Source organism: Rhinatrema bivittatum, chromosome 2 (assembly GCF_901001135.1).
Source record: "Rhinatrema bivittatum chromosome 2, aRhiBiv1.1, whole genome shotgun sequence".
Classification (NCBI taxonomy): domain Eukaryota; kingdom Metazoa; phylum Chordata; class Amphibia; order Gymnophiona; family Rhinatrematidae; genus Rhinatrema; species Rhinatrema bivittatum.
In genome coordinates, this window is record NC_042616.1 from 244,448,065 (window position 1) to 244,472,409 (window position 24,345).

Sequence of the window (24,345 nt, forward strand, 5' to 3'; positions counted from 1 at the left end):
CCGGAACAGATGTATCCGCCTCGGAAAACGAAGGGAGTTCCACAGTCTGATTGAGATGAAAAGCAGACACCACCTTAGGCAAAAAGGACGGCACCATACGAATTGAAACACCGGAGTCCGAAATCCGCAGAAAAGGCTCCCGACAAGACAAAGCTTGAAGCTCTGACACACGTCTTGCCGAGACAATCGCTACCAAAAACACTACCTTTAGAGTCAAATCCTTCACGGTAGCCTTACGAATGGGCTCGAAGGGAGCGGCGCACAACGCCCTCAAGACCAAATTCAGGTTCCACGACGGACATGGAGAGCGGAGCGGCGGACGCAAATGCTTTGCTCCCCGAAGAAAACATACAACATCCGGATGGGAGGATAACCTCCCACCTTGGACTGGGCCCCGCAACAAAGCCAACGCCGCAACCTGAACCCGAAGGGAACTACAAGACAACCCCTTCGACAAACCATCCTGGAGAAAACGTAAAATCTCCGGCACCGAGGTCCGCCTAGTCCGCAATCCTTGCTCAAGGCACCACGACTCAAATACCTTCCAAACGCGTACATTCGCCAGCGACGTGGATGCCTTGCGGGACCGTAACAGCGTCGACCGCATCCGAATAACCCCGTGCCTTCAGCCTACACCTCTCAAAAGCCATGCTGCTAGACAAAAGCATTCGACCCGGTCGAAACAAACGGGCCCCTGATGGAGTAGGTCCAGCACATACGGGAACCGGATGGGATCCTCCAGCGCCAGATTCTGGAGATCCGCGAACCACGGCCTCCGAGGCCACTCGGGCGCGACGAGCACAACGGGCGTAGTTCTATGCGTCGGATTGTCCGTCCGATGAGCGGCCATGGCGGGAACATGTAAAGAAGCACTTCCGTCGGCCAGGGAAGTGCCAGGGCGTCTACGCCCTCCGCTCCCGTTTCCCTGCGGCGAGCAAAGAACCGTGGAGCTTTGGCGTTCTGAAATGTCGCCATCAGATCCAAGGCCGGTGTTCTCCACAGAGCACAAATGAGCCGGAACGCCCCGTCCGCGAGCTCCCACTCGCCGGGGTCTAGACGATGACGACTGAGGAAATCCGCCTGAACGTTCTCCACACCGGCAATATGTGACGCCACTAGACACTGTAAGTGCCTCTCGGCCCAGTGCATGAGCTGACGAGCTTCGGCGGCCACCGGTTGACTCCGAGTACCGCCTTGACGGTTGATATACGCCACAGTCGTCGCATTGTCCGACAGGATCCTTACCGCCTTTCCCCGCACCAGCGGAAGAAACGCCCGGAGAGCCAAACGCACCGCCCTGGTCTCCAACCGAATGATGGACCAAGACGCTTCCATCGGTGACCACGTGCCCTGGACCGACTGTCTGAGGCACACCGCGCCCCAGCCATACAGGCTGGCATCTGTGGTAACCACCATCCACGAGGGAACTGCCAACGAAACTCCTCGTGCCAAGTTGCCTGGACAAAGCCACCAGGCCATGCTGGAGTGCGCCAACTGCGGTAGCGGCAAGGGGAGATAAAACTCTTCCGACACCGGATTTCAACGGGACAGCAACGCCCACTGTAAGGGACGCCCAGGGAACCAATTCTCGGGTGGACGTCATTGATCCCACCATTTGCAAGTAATCCCAGACGACTGGAACGGCCTTGCTCAACAACCGCCTGGCTTGTCCCTGCAACTTGATCATTCGCTCCTGCGTTAGGTACACCATGCCCTTCCGAGTGTCGAACAGAGCTCCCAAAAACTCCAGTGATTGCGAAGGCTCCAGATGATTCTTGGCCAGGTTGATAACCCAGCCAAGCCTCTGCAGTAAACCGACCACCCGTTGGACCGCTAACCGACACAGTCGTTCGGACTTCGCCCGGATCAACCAATCATCCAGATACGGGTGGACCAGACACCCCTCCTTGCGAAGGTGGGCAGCCACCACGACCATGATCTTGGTAAACGTCCGCGGAGCCGTTGCCAATCCGAACGGTAGAGCTTGAAATTGAAAGTGCTGCCCCAAAACCGCGAACCGGAGGTACTGTTGATGTTCCTTGCGGATTCCGATATGCAGATATGCCTCCGTGAGATCCAGAGACGCCAGAAACTCCCCCTGTCTCACCGAGGCAATCACTGCAGAGTTTCCATCCGAAAACGGGGAATCCGCAAGCACCTGTTGACCCCTTTGAGGTCTAGAATAGGCCGAAACGTGCCTTCCTTTTTTGGTACCAGAAAGTAGATTGAATATCGACCGCTGCGAAGCTCATGCGACGGCACCGGAACGATCGCGCCTAGCTCCCGCAAGTGACACATCATTTCCCGCAGCGCTCGCCTCCTTTCCGAAAACCCGCATGGCGACACCATGAAACACGGACGGGGCCGCCGTGCAAAATCTAACGCGTAACCTTGACTTATCACCTCTAGGACCCACTGATCAGAGGTGATTCTGGCCCACTCCCCGTAAAATCGCACCAACCTGCCGCCGATTTCCGGAACCGAGGAGTGGACCTGCCGCCCATCATTGTGAAGGCTTACTGACCGGCGCCCCTGTACCGGCGCCCGGTCTGCCAAAACGGCGCCCTCGAAAGGACTGCGCATACGACTGTTGCCTAGAAGCATTGTGTCGAAACGACGAGGTGGATCCCCGGGAAGTCCGCGGTCTACGACCACCCCGGAAGCGGAATCTCGCCGCTGGGGCCCCCCTAGTCCGCGGTCTATCCTCCGGTAAACGATGGACCTTGTTCTCGCCCAACGACTCAATCAAATCCTCCAACTCTTTCCCAAAGAGCAACTTTCCTTTAAACGGTAGGGACCCTAACCTAGCTTTAGAAGACACGTCTGCCGCCCAATGTCGCAGCCATAACAAGCGCCGCGCCGACACCGCTGACACCATGGCACGTGCTGAGGTGCGCAGCAAATCATAAAACGCATCGGCACTATAAGCAATCACTGCCTCTAAACGACCGGCCTGCAGCGCCTCCTCCTGCGACAGAGCTTCATTAGCGGAGAGCTGCTGAGCCCACCAAAGTCCTGCCCGCAAAGAGAAATTGCTGCAAATAGCCGCTCGAACCCCGAGAGCGGAGACCTCGAAAATCTTCTTGAGCTGCACCTCCAGCTTGTGATCCTGTAAATCCTTAAGTGCCGTCCCACCAGTCACCGGAATGGTGGTCCTCTTTGTCACGGCCGCCACTGCCGAATCTATTCTCGGGATTTCGAACAACTCGAGCGCGTCCTCCGTAAGCGGATACAATTTATCCATGGCCTTAGCAACCTTCAACCCCAAATCTGGGGTGTCCCATTCCTTAAACAGCAGATCCGATGCTGAAAAATGCAATGGAAACGCCGGAGGCCCCCTAAGACCCAGCACCACTGGATCCGTGCGCCCGAGCCGAGACTCCTGCTGCGGCAACTCGATAGCTAGTTCCCCCAGGATAGCCGGAATCAATGGCGCGAGCTCGTCCCGGCGAAACAAGCGCACCACCTTAGGGTCATCCCCGTCCCCGTGGACAATGCTGGGACCAACTGTTCCCGGATCCCCGTCCCCCTCAATACCTCGCGGCTGGGACGGTGGATCCTGCTCGTCCGGTTCATCTGACTCAGATTCTGTATCCGGGTCCCCCCGGGCGCTCCCAACCTGAGCGGTCGGACCCCCCCCCCGGGGGATCCGACACCGGAGTGGACCGGACTCTCTTCCGGGATTCTGACCCCTGGTCCGCTTCCAGCGAACCCCGCGCTCTTTTCCTGGCCATGTGCCGCGCTTTAAACGCCCTGTGCATCACCAACACGAACTCCAAATTAAAGGAGTCTGAAGAGCTAAGATCCGGGTCCTCCCCCGGATCGCTCTCTTCCGTCGGTCGCGGTGCCACGCCCCCTTCAGGGGGCGTGGCACCGCACACTCACAAATCTAATTCTTATGGAAATGTTGATTTTGTAAATTTGATTTTGTAAATGTTGATTTTGTAAATTTGTAAATTGTTATGATATATCAGTTGTTTAACTCAGTTCCTATATTTCTCTCTCACATTACACTTTACTACCTTTTTCCTTCCCGCATCTTGTGCGCTTGCTGTCACCTGGCTCCCATCCTCTCCTTTTTCCAATCTTGCTCCCCCTCCCCCTCATTTGTAATTTCTCTTTCACTCCTTCAATGTTGATTGTAAACCGGCATGATATGTCCTATGAATGTCGGTATATTTTAAAAGCATTTAAATAAATAAATAAATAAATAAATAAATAAATAATTATCAAAAGACTTCCACAACTTTCAGGTTACAATGATTTTCACTACTAACTTGACAAAGATCTGAGCTGGTAACTTGGAGATGAAGGTTTGGGGTGCCTAGAAATACTGAGCAGTGACCTAAAAATCCCACCATTCAATGTGCACACCTAAGGCCACCTGATTCTTTCTTAAACTGCAATTAATCTCAAGTTATATGCTTTTATTCTACTTTGTTGTACCCCTCTCTCAGGTGAATGTCTTATTAAAAAAGGCAGGTAATTTTGAGGGCTTGATTGATTTGAGGGCTTGATTGACAGGGATGATTTTTTGTTTTCTTGATGTTAACAGGGTAAATATATAATTGAAATCATAAATCATTTCTGTATACTGTATTCAGGTAAATACTGCTTGATGTATTCATTATAAAACTTAATAAATATTAAATTAAAAAAAGGCAGGTAATAATAAATCAAAATAATAAGTCCATGCTCGAATAATGACCAGTACAGAAAAAACGCTTCCTAACGCCTGATCACTATTCCTATAGTAGTAATAGGCACTGACTGGTAGTGGTAGCCAAAGGGAGGATCTTCATGATGATATGTAATTTTTGTTTCGAATTTAGGGTGGAGGATGACACAAGATGGAAAAAGAGGAACGGAGGCAAGTACAAATACACATGCACTAAAGAAAAAAAGGCAAAAAAGAGGAGGTAAAATACACAAAACAGAAAAAGAAAAATGCAGCAGACAGAACAGAAATAAAGACAGTAATAAAATGTCAAAGAAAACAAAAGAAATGTAAATAACATAAAATTTAGTGAAACTCGATTAGTTGCTTAATATCAATGACATCTACGTTAGGTACGATCAAACAGAAAAATACAATAATCGCTACATACATTTTAAATACAGTGATTTAAAACATTTAAAAAAACAATGAATGCAATGTAACTCCCCTCTCCTTACGGAATAAAAACAAAAAAAGTAAATGGATTCCTGGCAGACTTGCAAATGTCACAATGAGCGAAACGCTAAACGCAGCGTTCCCGGGTGCGTCCAGGGCAAGCTCTGAACTTGTCTATGAAATCAGAAGCTACTGCCGTTCCCCTAAGCCCGGCGGACTGAGCAGAGCGCCCATGCAGGGGTCACCAGTTTCCCCTCCGCGCCGACAGGGAGACGCTCCAACCACCGTGGGCTCGCCTACACCCTACCCGACTCTAAGGCTGTCACCGCTTCCAGGCCGCTTCCCCGAGCGCCTATCCCGCAGATCCACTCCGGGCGGCGACAGCTAGCGATCGGCGTTCTCGTCTCTCACACTCTAGTCTGACAGTGCTGTGCGCCTCGTGACTGCGTCTTTTGCAAGCGGCGGCGCCGTGGGAGGAAGAGACACGCACGCAAAACAAAACAAAAACAAAAAAAACCCCAAACCGGGGCGAGGGAGTGCGGTGACCGGAAGCCGTCGGTGCCCTCGAAGCGGGCCCCTCGCCGGACGGGCGCCGCCGCCATGGGCAACCAGCTGGCGGGCATCGCGCCCTCCCAGATCCTGTCGGTGGACAGCTACTTCTCGGACATCCACGACTGCGAGTACGACCGCAGCCTGGGCAGCACGCGCTTCTTCAAGGTGGCGCGCGCGCGGCACCGCGAGGGGCTGGTGGTGGCCAAGGTGTTCGCCATCCAGGACCCGTCGCTGCCGCTCACCGCCTACCGGCAGGAGGTGGAGGAGCTGAAGATCCGCCTGCACTCGGCGCAGAACTGCCTGCCCTTCCAGAAGACCACGCTCTCCGAGAAGGCGGCGCTGCTCTTCCGCCAGTACGTGCGCGACAACCTGTACGATCGCATCAGCACGCGGCCCTTCCTGGCCAACACGGAGAAGCGCTGGATCGCCTTTCAGCTGCTGACGGGCCTGGAGCAGGCGCACCGCTCGGGCGTCCGCCACGGCGACATCAAGACCGAGAACGTCATGGTGACCAGCTGGAGCTGGGTGCTGCTCACCGACTTCGCCAGCTTCAAGCCCACCTACCTGCCCGAGGACAACCCGGCCGACTTCAACTACTTCTTTGACACGTCGCGCCGCCGCACCTGCTACCTGGCGCCCGAGCGCTTCGTGGAGGGCAGCGCCCTGGCCTTCGCCCACGAGCTGGAGGGGGGAGGGGGAGGCGGCCGGGACCCGGCGGGGGCGCCGCTCGTCGACCTGCTGGGCAGCGGCGGGCAGCGCGCGCGCGGCGAGCTGAAGCGGGCCATGGACATCTTCTCGGCCGGTAGGTGAGGACAGGACCCCCACCCCCCACCCGTTACTGGCAGGAAATCTCTCTGCTTTCCAAGGGGTTTCGGCCGAAGAAAAGCTCTGTTGCCTTTTTTTGACTTGCATGGGATGACCCTGTTAGCTCTCTTGGTCCCACCCGAACCTGGCTTGTTGACCCCTCAGCTCTTCCGGTTTTTAGGATATCCACAGTAAAATCTGCCTGCATTGGAGACCCGGCGTATGCAAACTGAGCTCATGCATATTTTGTTGTATCATGCCTGAGAACCCCGCAGGTTGAGGGATGAGCAGAATAGCTTTGGAGAGCTCAGATCTCTGTTAAAACGGGTAGGGAGGGGGGCGTTGACATAGAGCCAATCCTATAGTTTTATTCGCCCTTGCATTTATGGACTGCTACATAAGAAGTACCTTGCAGGGACACACTAGTGGTTCATGGAGCTCAACATTCCATTTTGGACAGTGGTCAGGTCTGGGTCACCTGGATGTACCTGGCATATCCTAATAGGAAAGTCCATTCCCTGTTCCAGAAGTAATTCGTAGACACACACAGTTTTATTTGGCTAATAATAGTTAATGCACCTGTCCTTCAGAAATTTATCCAGACTTTTTTTTTTAACATATCTACACTATCAGCCTTGATCATATTCTCTAGCAACAAATTCCATAGCTTAATTGTGTGGTGCTTTAAGAAACTGTGATTACAAATCTAGAGAGGCAATGAGAATAAAACCAGAGCTAGCTTAAATCAGATATCCTAGATAAACAGCTAGGTTGACAATGATTTATGGGTTTAGCCCAATTAGTCCATTAATTAAAAAAAAAAGAAAGTCTGCAACAAGTGTTCATTTCCAAGAGCTAAAGACATGCTGTAGTAGAGGGATAGGCAACCCCTGTCCTTGAGTGCCAGAAACAGGTCTAGTTTTCAAGATACATAAGGAATATGCATAAGATATATTTGCATACAGTGGAAGCTTTTTATTCCGATATCTCATGCATATCGTTATAAATACCTTGAAAACCAGACCTGTTTGTGGCATTGGAGAACTCTACCTCTACTATAGTGTATAAGGAGGTATATGCCAGTAGAATAAAATAGGTGATAATGCCTCATCTGGTATATTGTGTTCAATTCCGGAGGTTGTCTCTCCAGAAGAATTTAGAGTAGAGACAGTATCTAGAGCAGAATTAGCTGCATAAGTTAATCAGCTAACTCTGATATTCAAAGTTAGCCGGTTAACTTTTGCGGCTAACTCTGATCATGCCTCTGACTCGTTCTGAAGTTAGCCGGATAAACATATCAGGATAACTTTAACATACTAAATATACCCTGATGCAATAAAGCAGATCTTACTCCATCTCACCCTTTCCTTTCTCTTACCCAAGGATACAATCCTTTTGGGGGCAATATTCAGCCACTGAGCAGCTCAGCCACCGACCTGTCCTGAAGTTAGCCGGATAAACATATCTGGATAACTAGCAAGTTATCCAGATATGTTATCCGGCTAACAGTTAGTTTATCTGACTAACTAGCTGAGCTGCTCAGTGGTTGAATATTGCCCCCAAAAGGATTGCATCAGGAATGGGCAGACTAGATGAACCTTGCAGTTCTTATCATCCATTGTTTTCTCTGCTTCTCTGTTAATTTATTTCAGAATGTCATTGTATTTTTCCTATTATTTAAGTATATTGGGAATTATATTCTTTGGTAGGACCTTAAGTAGTTTTTCTTGTTGACATGAATAGAAGTGGTATGCTCATACTTTAGTAGGTATTCAACTTTCTTTCAAATTTTGCCATGTAAAAGTAATTGTTTTGTAAACAAAATTCAGGGTTGCCAGTAGCCTTACTCCCTAAAGTACCCACTTTGGGGCCGATGCGCCCGCTTTCCTAACGTGCGCCCAGCACCTCTCCTGGGCCCAAGATTAAACATTTAAATGAGGGTGTCGCACTGCCAAGGAGGTGCCAGGGACAAATGTGTGCCCCTAGCACTTCCTTGGCAACAGGCGCCCAAGAGAGGTGGCTGTCAGCGGGTTAGGAAAATGGATGCTTAATTTTACGAGCGTCCCTTTTCCTAACCTGACCGCCGGCACACTTTTTTTTTTTTTAAACCTATTAAGTCAGAGGATGTACAGAAAAACTGTATTTTCTGCTTTTCTGTACACTATTTTGGGCTGCTCTGGGCAGGTGTTAATTTCTGAGCATTTGCATGTGATGAGTTCTCTTAGTTGTGTGGGATGTTGGACATGCGTTTTGGAAACGCTAATCCCCTTATAGCATAAGGGGTTGTGGACGCATGTCCAACGGGTCGGCTGAGCACACTGTTTTGCATTGGCCCCTTTGCCTGTACAGGAAGAGGGTTCCTCCACACTATTTATGCCTAAGCTTTCTTATTTTGGTTTTGAGATGGTGCTAACGGTGTGTTTACTTTCTGTCAGATTAATGCATACATCAGTTGCCTATGTAACTTTCCGGACACTTTTTCTTTTAACAGTCTTTTGGCAAACTGTTGGCAGATCTTTTCGCTTAAAAAGAGAGCTTGCTACTTCTGGATGCTTCTGGCATGCCCTTTGCCTTTTTGTCAAGGCAAAGGGATACTCTGTTAAGGAGATACTTTAAGTATTGAACTTTATGGTATTCTAGTATAGTTTGTGATGCATATTTGTTTTGACATCAGAATATCAGTTCTCTGCTTCTGGTATTGGACTTTACAACTGTTGGCAGACCTTGTGGCTAGGAGCAAGAAGATGAGGGAAATAATACAAAATCTATGCTTTTAGTCCCTGATTTACTAAGAGTTCTTCCCCATCAGCATAATGGGAAAACACTTTTGTGAACTAGGCTCTTAGGCTCTTAGTATTCTGTGGAGGTAGAGTCTCTAGTAGTCAGATCAATTTATATGGAGGCTATTAGATGGGGACTGCACTTGTGTTATGATTTATTTGGCTTTATTTCCTTTAGTGCTGCTCAGGTAAGAATTGTAGAGACTTGTGGCAGACATGGGTTCCTTTGTGCTTTTACAGTGTAATGAAATATTAGCATCTTATAGTAGTTTTATATATTTTTCAGGTTGTGTTATTGCAGAACTGTTTACTGAAGGAGTGCCGCTGTTTGACTTGGCTCAGCTCTTGGCCTATAGAAAAGGACATTTTTCCCCTGAACAAGTATTGAACAAAATTGAAGATCGCTGTATCAGAGATTTGGTAAGTACTTCCACCACCATTTTTATAAAAAAAAAAAACAAAAACAAAAAAACAACAATATTGGGAGGAAGAAGGGGCATGGAAGACAGGAGTCCCTTGTAAGTCCTGGAGGAATTTTAGAATCCCTCTGTATATCAAAACCTATTTCTATGGCTATATCTTTCTCTTTATCTCCAGCATGTTTGTCGTTTTTGGAAATGCGCATGTTGGATTGTGTTATGTGAATAGCCAAGAGTACTGACTGATGCACTCTGACCCAGACAGGTGGGGAGAGAGGTGTGATAGGAAGAGAGAGTGTTGGAGAGAGCTAGAGAAACCACATTGGGCAGTAATGATACTCATTTCATTGCAAATGTTTTGCTGGTTTCAGTTAGCACATGTGTATTTTTGTGTATATTAAATCTTGCATCTTTTTAATTTTCTTCAAATGGGCATGGCTTTTAAGGATAAAGAACTTATATTTGTGTGGTTTCACCAAAAAATAATATAATAAAGCAAATTGACAAAAATAAATGGAAAATATCCTATAAAATGAGTAACTTTGATGTAAATAAGCAAGAGACTGATTTGCTATGTAGCTGTATTTGCTCAGCTTACTCATGCTGTGATATTGCTATTTGTGTACAGGCTTAGTGTTGTTGATAGCAAGCATTTTTTTCATTTTGACAGTGAATGAGAAAGGCCATGCTCTAATGATTCTAAATCGCTGCTTAATGTTTTGGCATCTAGCTAAAATATAACAATATAGCCACATTTACTGTACCACTGGGTAGGAGGTAACTAACATCTCTTACTTCTAGCTGCAGAATTAGACATAATTTGTACACTCAGTGAGCTGGAATCCTCACATGATCTGACATGCGGGCCGATACAGTAAAACTCTTGGGAGAGCGGGTGAGCGCCCGCTCTCCCGGCGCGCGCACAGGACACTCCTGTGCGTGCGATACAGTAATTTAATTTATTTAAATTAGGGCCGGCGGTAAAAAGAGATGTTAGGGACACTAGCGCGTCCCTAGCGCCTCTTTTCGGACAGGAGCTGCGGCTGTCAGCGGGTTTGACAGCCGACGCTCAATTTTGCCGGCGTCGGTTCTCGAGCCCGCTGACAGCCATGGGTTCGGAAACTGGACTCCGGCAAAAGTGAGCGTCCGGTTTTCAACCCACGAGCCTATTTCAAAATTTGTTTTTTGTTTTAACTTTCGGGACCTCCGACTTAATATCGCCATGATATTAAGTTGGAGGGTGCACAGAAAAGCAGTTTTTACTGCTTTTCTGTGCACTTCCCCAGCGCCGGCAGAAATTAACGCCTACCTTTGGGTAGGCGCTAATTTGTTAAAGTAAAATGTGCGGCTTGGCTGCACATTTTACTTACTGAATCGCACAGGAATACCTAATAGGGCCATCAACATGCATTTGCATGTTGCGGGCACTATTAGGTTCGGGGGGGGGGGGGGGGGTTGGAAGCACATTTTCGACGCACTATTACCCCTTACTGAATAAGGGATAAAGCTAGCTCGTCGAAAATACACATCCAATACAGTACAGTGCGCTCCACTGGAGCGCACTGTACTGTATTGGCCTGATGGTTAGGAAGTTGGTTGGCATTTGAACACTTTCTAAACCGTGTTACTGACAGCAGAAAGAAAAATGTTTTTCAGGTCTTATGTATTCTTATTAGCTAAAGGTTATTTTCCTAAAATTATTTTTTCATTGAAGAGCCATAACAGCTACACAGAAGGCTGATCAGTTTCTTCTTGGTCACTGTCTCCTCTACAGAGAGGGCTGCTACTCATGTTAAAAACTTGAATTGGCTAGCCTGATATTGGCTTTTCCAGTATGTAACAGTCCCTCTGTGGGAACTGCAAAGCCTGGGGAAAAGATTGCATCTGCTGTTGGTGCTGTGGGTTATTTTAATTTCATTACCAGATTTGGATTTTGGATTTGATTACTCACCTATCGAAACACAAGGTGAGTTACATTCAGGACAGTAGGCAGTTCCCTGCTCCAGAGGGTTTACAGTCATAAGCTAAGCTTACTAAGCTGTGATTAACATGTGAAAACAGCCTGTATGGCATGAAAAAACTGTTTATTGAGCGATTATCACTTATTGCGGCAATATTGTGTGATATTTACATTAAAAATGCACCCCTAGTGAAATTAGCTGCTTTGCATGCAAAACAGTTAATGCATAGATAATGTTACACAAATAAAAAAATGTGGCTTGTCTCAAAAAACAAAACAAGACATGTTATTCTAATGCAGTCTCGGGAGTTGTAGCTAACTAATCCCAGGGGCATCAGGATGCTAACATGCATCCCGATGTCCCCAGGATGCTTCTTAAAGAATCATGCAGCCTGAATAAACGCCCCTACCCCAGTGTGGCATCCCCCACCACAAAAGACATCCTATCCCCCCACCTTGACTCCCCCGACAGTAGTAGTAATCCCTGTTAGTCTAGTGCCCTCACTAATCCCCCTTCTATAAAAGAACTTCCAGGTAGTCTAGTTGCCCACCCCTCCTGGACCCCTCCCTTATCTCTAAAAGAAATCCTTGGTGTCTGGTGGGCCTGGAGTGCCCCTAAGCTCCGGGCCAGTCAATGCCATCTTTCAAAATGGCATTGACCGGTCTTTGCCCCTCTTGTGATGGGGCAAAAGGTGTCTGGCACCATTTTGGAAAATGACATTCATTGGCCTAGGGGGTGCTCTGGGCCCTATTTAGACATCAGGGATGTCTTCTAAAGATATGAGAGGGTGGGGAGGGGCAGTAGATTACCAAGGACGTCTTTCATAGAAGGGGGGGAGTAGAGATGAGGGGGCCACTAGACTGTCAAGGACTACGTCTACTACTGGGGGGGGGGTGAGTTCCCAGGGAGTGAGATGCCTTTGGGGGGGCTACCACCTTTACAGGTGGAGAGGGGTGGGCAGGGGTCTAACCAGACTCCCGGGGGTGGGGGGGGGGCAGGGCAGAGGTAGGACCGATGGTGACTCTTTTAGAAGATGATGGCCTCGTGCTAAGGGGGCTGCCATCACATGTTTTCGCTTTTTCCACAAATATTTTTTTATTTCGGGTGTTTTCTGCTATAAAAAATATCATTGGGAGATGGCTGTGATATTTTATTTGGAAGGGGACAATTATGGAAACTTCATCCCCCACTCCCTTGGTATAATATCGTGGCTTGATAAATGACCCCCCTGAGTTTGTACCTGAGGCAGTGGAGGATTAATTGACTTGCCCAAGGACATAAGGAGCGGCAGTGGGAGAAGTGAGATTTGAGCCCTATTTTCCTGCTTCTCAACCTGTTGCTCTTATTGCTAAACCTGCTGTGCACTGAAGAGCCTGCTGAGGCAGGAAATCAAGTTCAGTTCCCACTACCCATAGCAGCAAGATGCTCCTTCTCCCTCCACCATTTGTTTATTTGATCTTTAGCTCAGATTTCTACTCTTCACATCTGTTTTTTTTCATTCCTAGGTCACTCAGATGATTTGCAGGGATCCAGACAAACGTTTGTCTGCCGAAGAGTATTTGAAACAGCAGAGAGGCAATGCATTCCCAGAAATATTTTACACCTTCTTGCAACCATACATGGCACAGTTTGCCAAGGAAACCTTCCAGTCAGCTGACGAGCGCATACTCGTCATACGCAAGGACCTGGACAACATCATTCGCAACCTGTGCGGGGATGACCTGACGGAGAAGGCGGAGGGGGAGACGAAAGAGAATGGCCTGCTGATACTTGTGTCTTTGATTACATCCTGTCTGCAGACACTCAAGCACTGCGATTCCAAACTGGCGGCGTTGGAGCTCATTCTCCATTTGGCACCCAGGCTAAGCGTAGACATTTTACTGGATCGCATCACCCCTTACCTGTTACATTTCAGCAATGACTCTGTGCCCAGAGTGAGAGCAGAAGCTGTCAGGACGCTGACAAAAGTTCTTGCCCTTGTTAAAGAGGTGCCACGTAATGATATCAATATCTACCCAGAGTACATTTTACCAGGCATAGCCCATCTGGCTCAGGATGAAGCTACCATTGTCAGACTAGCCTATGCTGGTAAGAAGACTATTAAATCAATGAGTTCATCATTTCTTCTCATTTCCCCCTCTAATATCACCACCTGATAGATAAATGTTTTGAAACAGATATTTGAAGATTCTGCTAACCTAATGATCCCTTTTCAGTTTGTGGTGTCTTAAAAATCTACTTTATTGATAACTAAGGGATGTTGGAATAGTGCACCTGCAAAAAGGCTGAAAAATTCTCTACTTTTGGCATATTCAGTGATTATGTCCCTGTTGAAACTTTTACTCAGTTTTCTATGTTAGCAGGATTAGTTCATTTGACTCCAGAGAAGGTTGCCAGCTGGCTCAACATCACCAGGATGACATTCTTGCCTTGTATCTATGGACCGATAGTGCTTCTTTTCTTAGAACAATTGGAAGTAGAAGTCCATAGATGCAGCAGCATGACATGCAGACTGGCTTAGCCCGTTTAGACGATATGGATTGAGCTGTACACCCTAGCTTAAGACCTTTAGTGTCCCTTGGCCCTAAAAGTCTAAAATTTTCCCAATTTCTTCTGTCATCCACTATGGGTAGAAATATGAAAGAGAAGAGTTGAGGGGTAGAAAATATTAACTTTTGCTGGGGAGGAAAAAGATTATGTAGACAAAAAATTGGAATGCTGGCGAGGAAAGGGAAGTAAATATTAACACTTCATCTGACAGCCTTCTGGGGGCTTCAAGCTTCTTTTTGTTTATTGCAGATATTTCAGTTGATTTTTTTTACAGAATTCCTAAAGGAACATTTCAAAAGAAAGCTTGGTTGTATGCTAGCGCATCTCTGCACTTTTAATCAATCTGACAAACAGGGCTGGAAAAATGTTGAAAATTCCTAAGTGCCTGTAGAAAAATGCATGCATATGTTAGACATAAAGTAACAGACACTAAAAGGGGTTGAATTAACACAGGGGTCGAAACTTGTCAACAGTAGCAGCAGTGGTCAAGGTTTCCATCTCAGCTGTTGACATTTTGCACATCTTTCATATAACATTCATAATTACCTTAAAAGAAAATTACAAAAAATCTCCCTAAGTTGAGAGTGCATCCTAGATTCATTCACTCACTCACTCACTCATACTTGAGTCAGAAGGGGCTAGACATTCTGGCTGCAGATCAGCAGGAATGCACAGGAGTCTGGCAGAAACAGACCAAAGCCCTGCTTTGTCTTTCCATCACCTTGAATCACCCTTTGAAGAAGAAGACATTCAGTGCAACATACCGCATTCCCCTTGCCCAGTTATTGTAGTACTTTTCATGCCGAGACATAGTGGAGGTCACCATGTCTTGCTGTTGCACACGGTTCTTCCCCTAGCTCTCACACTTTATAAACCTGTTGTGATCCAATGTCTTTCTCTTCTTCTGATGCCGATGTGGCTCCTGTGTTGTAGCTGGGATGTAAAAGTATTTAGAATATTTGCACAGATCACGTTTAACCAATTTTTTTGTTTGGATTTTTTCCTCTTTCTTTTGTCTTTTTTTTTTTTTGCCCTAGGGTTGTATTTTTTTGTCTGTTTTGTATTCTCTGGTTGCTTTTTGTTTTTGTATTTTTCTCTCACCTTCTACATCTCTTCCATGCTCACAGAGAGTAGTCCCCAGGCTGCAGCAGCTCCACGTGGCCCTCTGCAACAGTGACTGCTCTTTTATGGCCTGGGCTTACTACAGCTTCCAGACTGGGCTAGTGGCAGGTGCCCAGGACTTTTCCTATGTTCTGCTGTAGAATCCAGGAGGGCAAGAGGCTGCAATAGACACTAGTTGTTGGGAGGCTGTCAGCATGTGGGCAAAGAAAGTGTGCAGTCTTCCTGACCTCATAGGTGCTCCTTGTACCCGGACAACACAGTGTGTGATTCCTTTCAAATCAGCAGCCGAAGAGGAGGAGGAGGAGGGGCAGCTGCAGGAACCGAGAGAGTACACATGCTCACTGACTACCTGTTTGCAGACCAAGGTGGGAGATGGAGCAGGAGTTTGTTGTCATCCTTCTGTAATAGGGCAGAAAGAAGTGCTAGTACTGGCATGCATTATCACATTTTGAGTTCTGGGCATCAGCATGGAGTTTTTAGACATCAAAGACATTTCCAGCCCTTTGAGTAAACATTTTACTTGGGGAATGTTTGATGTCCCTAAAGGCCAGGGGGTTTGCTGAATGAGTCTCAGCCGCAGATGAAAGAAACAAAAAAAAAAAAGCTAAAGGAATGGAAAAGCTCCACAGGTTTTCCAGAAAACCAGATGCCTTGTCTCAGGAAATGAGGCAGGGCATGCCAGCGACTGCAAAATAACTTTCTTTGCCAATATCCAAAAATCGTTAAAAGCACCCCACCTTTCCCAAACTTCATAATTTTAAGAAAAATGCTCTACTAATTATCACTGTCATTGGCCAGCATTAAAGATATTTCTAATATATTTTCAGCTTTTGCAAATGTATAGTTTTCAGATATACCTGTTTGGAGCTTCAGCTTTACTTATGGACCTGAGTAGTTCTGAGGATGTGAAGTTTAGTGTCATCAGCCTTAAGCAGATTAATATAAAATTGGTAAGTCTAGGATTGATAACATAGAACATGAAAGTACTTCTACTTATCATTTCTATAGTGGTGCTAAACATATGCAGTATAGCACTGACCTCCCTTGCATGAACATTCCTGCATAGCAAGCTCTGCCTCTACAATTGACATCTTTGGGAGCTCGTGAAATCTTTTAAAGGACCAACAAAAAATGTAGAACAAGATCTTTGAGACCTTATGTGTTCCTTCTTCATAAAAAGGAAGCTTTTCTAGCCAGTGTATGCTGTGAGCTAGTAATGTCAGCAGTAGAGGTCATCCGGAGCTGTCTACTGGTAATTAGATTAACATTAGTTAAAGACAATTAGTAGAATTTATTGCTTGACCTTGTTAGACTTACTGTGAGAAGGTGACACCTCATCAAGATGGAGAGCAGTAGGTGTTAAATACTCCCATAATGCATTATGAATCCAGTGTCTTGTTTCAGTTCATTACTTTCTTAATCAAATAGATGAATATAGTTCAGGTCCCATGTCCTTTCCTATATGTTTTAAAAATTGTCCTTGAGAATTAACAGGCCGATACAGTACAGTGCGCTCCGGCGAAGCACACTGTTAACCCGCATTTGGACATGCATTTTCGACGCGCTAGCTTTACCCCTTATTCACTAAGGGATAATAGTGCGTTGAAAATGTGCGTCCAAGACCCCCGAAACTAATAGCGCCCGCAACATGCAAATGCATGTTGATGGCCCTATTAGTTATTCCCGCACGATTCAGTAAGTAAAATGTGCAGCCAAGCTGCACATTTTACTTTCAGAAATTAGCGCCTACCCAAAGGTAGGCGTTAATTTCTGCTGGCGCCGGGGAAGTGCACAGAAAAGCAGTAAAAATTACTTTTCTGTACACCCTCCGACTTAATATCATGGCGATATTAAGTCGGAGGTCCCAAAAGTTAAAAATAATCAAAAATAATAAAAAAAAAATTTAAAATCGGCCCGCTGGTTGAAAACCGGACGCTCAATTTTGCCGGCGTCCGGTTTTCTAACCCGTGGCTGTCAGCGGGTTTGAGAACCGATGCCGGCAAAATTGAGCGTCGGCTGTCAAACTCGCTGACAGCTGCCGCTCCTGTCCAAAAAAGAGGCGCTAGGGACGCACTAGTGTCCCTAGCGCCTCTTTTTACTGTGGGCCCTAATTTGAATAATTTCTTTTTCTGAATCGCACATTTTTACTGTGTCGCAATTTTTACTGTGTCGGCCTGTAAATCAGGTAAGTCATAGACGAGGGTCTCATTTTGACTTGGCAGCATTCTACTCCTCTGGGGCTCCAAATTAGACTGGAACAAGTACTGGGATTGTTGAACTATAAGCCTTCAGTGGGATTTTTACCCTGTTTTAGCAGACCTGCCTTCCCACTGTTCCTGGTCAGATGATTGCAGCAGCAGCGATCCTGAGACTGGTATTAATTAATTTATTTAAAAGTTCTTATATATCTCGGTTTACAAAAGGAACGAACATAAAATTATTAAAATCAATAAAATAAACCAATGAGAAGCATATAAATAGTGATTAAAATAAAACCAAAGGGGCGGATTTTAAGAGCCCTGCTCGCCTAAATCTGCCTAAATCCGGGCGGATTTAGGCGAGCAGGGCCCTGCGCGCCGGTGCGCCTATTTTACTTAGGCCTACCGGCGCGCGCAGAGCCCTGGGACTCACGTAAATCCCGGGGTTTTCAGAGGGGGCATGTCGGCGGCGTGTCGGGGGCGGGCCCGATCCACGCGGCGTTTTCGGGGCGTGTCGGGAGCGGGCCCGGGGGCGTGGCCACGCCCTCCGGACCCGCCCCCAGGTCGCGTCCCGGCGCGCTAGCGGCCCGCTGGCGCGCGGGGATTTACGTCTCCCTCCGGGAGGCATAAATCCCCTGATAAAGGTAAGAGTGGGGTGTAGACAGGGCCGGGCGGGTGGGTTAGGTAGGGGAAGGGAGGGGAAGGTGAGGGGAGGGCAAAAGAAAGTTCCCTCCGAGGCCGCTCCGATTTCGGAGCGGCCTCGGAGGGAATGGAGGTAGGCTGCGCGGCTTGGTGCGCGCCGGCTATATGGAATCGATAGCCTTGCGCGCGCCAATCCCGGATTTTAGCGGATACGCGCGGCTACGCGCGTATCTACTAAAATCCCGCGTACTTTTGTTTGCGCCTGGAGCGCCAACAAAAGTACATGAACGCGCCGTGTTTGTAAATCTACCCCAAAGTGAACAACTAAAAACAATACTGGCTAAATAAAATGAGACAGGGAGTTGACGGAGAAACGAGGAAGAGAAATAATTCTATACAACCAGAAATTGGAGGTTAACAGCTAGACAAATCAGAGAAAGCAGATTTGAAAAGGTGTGTGTGTGTGTGAACTGCTTTTTTGAATTCTTTGGTATCAGTAATGAGCCGGATGTGAGCAGGAAGAGTGTTCTAGATGATAGGGCCTGTAATTGAAAATGATCATTCATGAGTAATAACGAACCTGGTGGATTTTGGAGAAGGTACCTATAATAGCATTTGATTTTGAGGTCTTAGAGCACGAGAAGGAGTGTATAAGTGTAAAGTGGAGGAAAGCCAGCAATGTTTATTGTGAATAATAGCAGTTTGTACTGGATGTGCCAGGTAATGAGAAGCCAGTGAAGATTTTGTAAAACAGGGGTGATATGCTCAAATGATTTGGTCCCAGAGAGTAGCCTAGCAGCAGTGTTTTGTACAAGTTGACGCGGTTAAAGTGATGTAATCGGAAGGCCTGCGTAAAGAGCATTACAGTAGTCTAAGCCAGTAAGTACAATAGATTGTAAAACTGTCCGAAAAGCTTCATGTTCTAGGAGTTGTTAATAGACTAATTTTGTAATAAGAGGTTTTAACGACAGATTGAATATGGGATTGCATGTTAAATTTAGGGTCAAAATATACTTTAAGATTCCTGGATTTGTTGTGATATTGATATTAATATTATCGACAGAAATGTATGTTGGTAAACTATTGAAAGGAGGATTGCCTAAAATCATGATTTCTGTTTTGGATAAGTTTAAGCTAAGTTTGTGGTGAAACAACCATGTTTTGATATAAGTTAAACAAAGGGTGAGAAATTGTACTGTAGATTCCCAATCATGAAGTATTTAATGAGTACCAGGTGGAGGAATCAGAACTGATGATGACTGGGACCCTTCATCCTGGGTTATAAATCTAGCCACCAGGTCTCATCCTTAATGATGGTCACGACTCCCTCTCCCCAGTGGCTGTGAATGTTGCCTCTGAAGCATACCTGGACTACCCAGGGTGTGGAAAACCAAATCCATCTGTATGGCAGTGCACAGCACTGCTGCTGAGCCTCTGGGCTGGCTTAGACTGAGAGTCCATACATACACAAAGGATTAAAGTTCCTTTTGAATAAAGCCCTGTATGTTCAGACTGGCCCAGAAAGATATTTTTTATCATGCTTTCCTATACTTATTGGTTGTTTTCAGCTGCATATGGTCATACAAGGAAGAGCTAGGTGCTATTAGTGAAAATGCTTCTTTGCAGCAACATAATGAAGTTTGCATGTGATCAGTGAACTATAGTATTATTTGTAAATAGCTTCTCACTGCTACACCAGCAGGTGGCGCACAGACCCTTATCTTTCGCAAATGCAGAAAACTATTATTTTGCCTGTGAAAACATGGAACATTTTGTTGCATTGCTCTGGTGCAAGGCTTTAGCGTTCATACCAGTTATATTCCTTCCTTCAGTGTATTTCATTTAAATTGGGAAAGAAGGATTTTAATACCTGATATTTTTTTTCTCAATGAATACCTGCATTCTTGGCCTGTGTTTCCATGCAGCTAGAGGGGGAATCTGCAGAATATGTTAGATTTAAATCATTTAATGTTTTTTTTGTTTCCCAGCCAAGATAGACATACACATATGAAAGGACATAATGACTTTGATTTATGATGGAACGGCAGTCTGTTAAGAAAATAAACTAAACTGTTGGTCAGATGAATTGAGCACTAAGAGGGTCATTCACAAAACATTTTTTCCCATAGACACAAAATGGGAGAAAGCCTTGAATATCTAAGCCCCTAAATTATGTGATAAGTGGGGAATTGGTTTTGTTTTCACTTTACTTCTTTTTTTGTTACAGAGAACATAGCCCTGTTGGCAGAGACTGCTCTTCGTTTTTTGGAACTAGTGCAGCTGAAAAACCTCAACATGGAGAATGAGCCTAATAGTGAAGAAATGGATGAGGCTGCACACCCCAGTGAAAACTACGACACGGGTACTGCAACATTCACTTGTGCAAATGCTGTCTACTCTTAGTGACATTGTCCGAGGAAGCTCTTTGGGTGAAAACTTGTCCTGGGCTGTTTCACTGCTGTCGGACTAGGGAGGGTGCAGTCAGGAGCTGGTAGGACTACATCTGGTGCTGTTGAATGCTGGTGATCTGCCGAGTTCTTGCCTAAGAAAAGGTTCTGGGGCCGGGGAGCTCCCTTACCCATTTTTTTAATGGAAGCTGTTGCTGTTGTGGTAGTCCTCAGTTCCTGCCTCAGGGAAGTGAGCTGGTGCCACAAATTACTGAGTGGTGCAAGTGGTTACTCTGTCTGGCATTGTACGGGCACACATTGGAGAGGGAATACTGGTTGCCTCCCTTTGTGTGTCTGAGACTCATGTCCTAGGGACAGTGTAAATGTTTTCTCAGTCCATTTTGCTCATGCAGAGATGCTTTACGCATCCAGAAAAGACCAGTGTGTCCTGTTACCAGAATCTCTCTATTACTTATACAGTTTAGGGACCTTTGTCAATACCAGCAGCTCGCTGTTAGACAGTAAAGGTAGTAAACTAAGTGCAGGAACAAGTTTGTTGAACCTTTTATTCTGTATATTCCTGAACACTAAAACCAAAATAAGTTTCCAGAACCCATAAAGGAAAAGTGTATCCTTTCCTCACCAAATTGCTATTTGTATGGCAGCAGACACAACATAAATGGTCAGTCTGCCATCTTCTCTTCTCCCAGCCATGACTCCTGGGATGTTAGCACTGTTGTTGTCCTTGTCCTGTTCTTTCCTTTGCTTATTTCTCCTTCTCAGCTTTCTTTCCCCTGTTTTTGTTCCATCTTGATGTCTCACTTGTACCCTACTATGATTGACTATATTCTAAATACTGATTCCCTGTACGTACCAGGATCAGTCCAGGACACCTGGGTTGTGACTCCGCACCAGTAGATGGAGACAGACTAAAACTTGTGGGCGGAGCCATATATGCCCCTGTGCCAGTCACAGCCCCTCAGTCTTACTCTGTCTCCAGTAGATGGTGCAGGTCCAGTCACAGCCTCTGCCTGACCTGATTCTGGTGTTTAGTCAGGTTTGATTTTGAGTTAGTTTTTCTTAGGTTTAATTGTTTCTGTGCTAAATTGGGTTTTGTTTTTAATTCTTTCCCGGGTGCCCTGCCTCCCAGGGCAGTTGAGAGGTCCTGAGGGGACTACCCTCCCCCGGTTGAGGCCGCTGCCAGGGTTGAGGACCCGGCTAAACTAGTGGCAGCGTCAGGGGTGACACCAGGGAGCCTGGTTCACTCACCCCTGCAGGAAATAGGGCTTTCAGAACCAGGGACAGCGCGTTTTTTTCTGTAAAAAAAAAAAAAAAAAAAAAAGTTTTACTTTTTTTTTTTTGCGGCTCTCCGTTCCTTGGTGTTGCCGCTCCGTTTTGGTCGGTGGGGGGTGTCGCCAGCAGGGGGGAGGTCGCCGAATTGCGCCGTTTTGGTTATTTTAAATTTTTTTCTTCTGAGGTAAATTTTCTCAACGCGCCTCTGTTTTCCCGCGTTCGCCTGCATGCCTCGCGGTTCGCAGTGCAGGGCCTGCGGCTCGGCGCACGCGCGCATCTCTCCCGGGACAGCCTTTGTTCGGCTTGTGTCCCGGGTGATGAGGGTACCTCAGCAGCACCTCGAGGAGCTCGGTCCCGGGTTGCGCGATCGCCGCCGCGAGGTGGGGGCCCCTCTGACACACCTCAGGAGCTGTTCCCGCTTAGCGCGGGAGTGGCAGCCATTTTGGCCACCGGCCGGGAAATTTCCAGGGAAACGGTGGGGGCTTCGTCTCTACCTCCCGCGCTTTCCCCGCAGCGTGCCAAGGCGGGGGAGGTCCCCTCGGAAGGGATTCGGTCCCGGGAGGATTCATGTACCGATTCAGTGGATTCCGGAGAATTTTCTGAGGACTTTGCGCTGTTGCTGCGCAAAGTCCTCAGATATAAGCGCAGCAAGCGCATACGGGGGGATATCTCGCATGCGGCTGTCCGCAAGTCCCCACCACGGAAAAAGAAGGCCAGGAAGGGTGCGGAGATTGCCCAGGGCTCGTCCAGGGGGAAGCGACTTCCCCGAGGGCTCCCGCAGGAATCGGATTCCGAGGATTTCTCCGGGACGGATTCTGAGGCCTCCGAAGAGCCCCTGATGGGGGCCGGGACGGCAGCACCGGATGGAATGGCGCAGCCCAGTGCAGGGAAAAGTGCACAGGCCTTAGACGGAGATGACCCCAAGGTAGTGCGGCTATTCCGCAGGGAGGAACTGTCACCTCTCATCCCAGCCATTCTCCAGGAGCTGGGGATTGAGGCTCCCCCGGTGGTGGTCTGCCAGGAGGCGAATATGGATCCCGTTCTACTCGGTCTCACAGGGCCGGCGGTCGCCTTCCCTTTTCATTTCTCGTCCACGGATATCCTATTCAAGGAATGGGATACTCCGGAGCTGGGTTTGAAAGTCAGCAAGGCCATGGATAAACTTTATCCTTTACCGGAGGAGGCGCTGGAGCTCCTCAGACTTCCAAAGGTGGATTCGGCGGTGTCCACTGTCACGAAGAGGTCTACCATCCCGGTCACGGGAGCTACGGCCCTCCGGGATATTCAAGACTGGAAGTTGGAGGTACAACTCAAAAAGATTTTTGAGGTTTCCGCCCTGGGAGTGCGAGCCGCCATTTGCACGAACTTCGCCATGCGAGCTAGTCTGCGCTGGGCCCAGGTACTGCAGGCTAATGCAGATCTCTCTCTGGAGGAGGCTTCCCAAGCAGATAGGTTGGAAGCGGCTATTGCATATGGGGCTGATGCGCTCCATGATCTCTTACGCACTTCAGCTAGGTCCATGGTTTCGGCAGTGTCGGCACGCCGTCTCCTTTGGCTGCGCAACTGGGCAGCGGATGGTTCGTCCAAGGCTCACCTCGGGGCGTTACCCTTCAAAGGGAAATTGCTGTTCGGAAAGGAGTTAGATGACTTGATGGTTTCACTAGGTGAGAACCGAGCGTTTAAGCTGCCAGAGGATAGGGCCCGGGCGCGCTCTTCGTTTTCCAGCAGAGCTCGTTTCCGGGGACCCCGAAAGTCCAGGCCGCAAAGATCCACCGGGTCCTCTTATAGACCGTCCTCTTCTCGAAACACTCACTGGCAGCAGTCCTTTCGAGGCAAACGCTTTGGCAGGCAAGGAGGGGCCCCGTCGGGTGCGGGGTCCAAGCCTTCGCAATGAAGTTCGGCCGGCCCATCCCTCCTTGCGTCCTCAGCACGTTGTCCCAAACGTGGGGGCGCGTCTATCCTTGTTCCTCGAGGAATGGGCCAGCATTACGTCGGATCAGTGGGTCCTCAATGTGATAAGACACGGCTACGAGTTAGATTTTGCTCGCATTCCAGCGGACAAGTTCCTGATGTCGCCCTGCAAGGATCCCAAAAAGAAGGCGGCGGTGCTAGACACCATTCGAAGACTAGAAAGCTTGGGGGCCATCTCTCCGGTTCCGGCCGATCAGTACGGCAAGGGCCGTTATTCCATTTACTTCATAGTTCCCAAGAAAGACTGCACTTTCCGACCCATTCTGGATCTGAAAGGAGTCAACAGATGCCTTCGGGTCCCTCACTTCAAGATGGAGACCATTCGTTCGGTGATCGCGTCAGTGCAGCCAGGCGAATTCCTTGCGTCACTAGATCTCACAGAAGCATACCTTCATGTGGGCATCCAACCAGCGTTCCAGCGGTTCCTGCGGTTTTGCATTCTGGGAAGACACTTCCAGTTCCGGGCTCTTCCGTTCGGCCTGGCGACAGCGCCTCGGACATTCACGAAAGTGATGGTGGTGGTGGCGGCGCACTTACGTTGGGAAGGCCTCCT

At 47.7% G+C, this 24,345-nt stretch overlaps 1 protein-coding gene across 1 annotated transcript in view; it reads left to right on the top strand.

Annotated features, from left to right (window-relative positions):
• The first annotated feature begins 5,418 nt into the window (after positions 1 to 5,418).
• The window catches only part of PIK3R4 (phosphoinositide-3-kinase regulatory subunit 4), a 102,402-nt gene continuing 83,475 nt past the window's right edge, over positions 5,419 to 24,345 (top strand). Inside the window, exons 1-4 of the mRNA XM_029589349.1 lie at positions 5,419 to 6,467; positions 9,536 to 9,669; positions 13,135 to 13,717; positions 20,369 to 20,503. Of these exons, the coding sequence (XP_029445209.1) occupies positions 5,714 to 6,467; positions 9,536 to 9,669; positions 13,135 to 13,717; positions 20,369 to 20,503 (1,606 nt within the window). The 5' untranslated portion in view covers positions 5,419 to 5,713. The remainder of the gene's footprint in view (positions 6,468 to 9,535; positions 9,670 to 13,134; positions 13,718 to 20,368; positions 20,504 to 24,345) is intronic.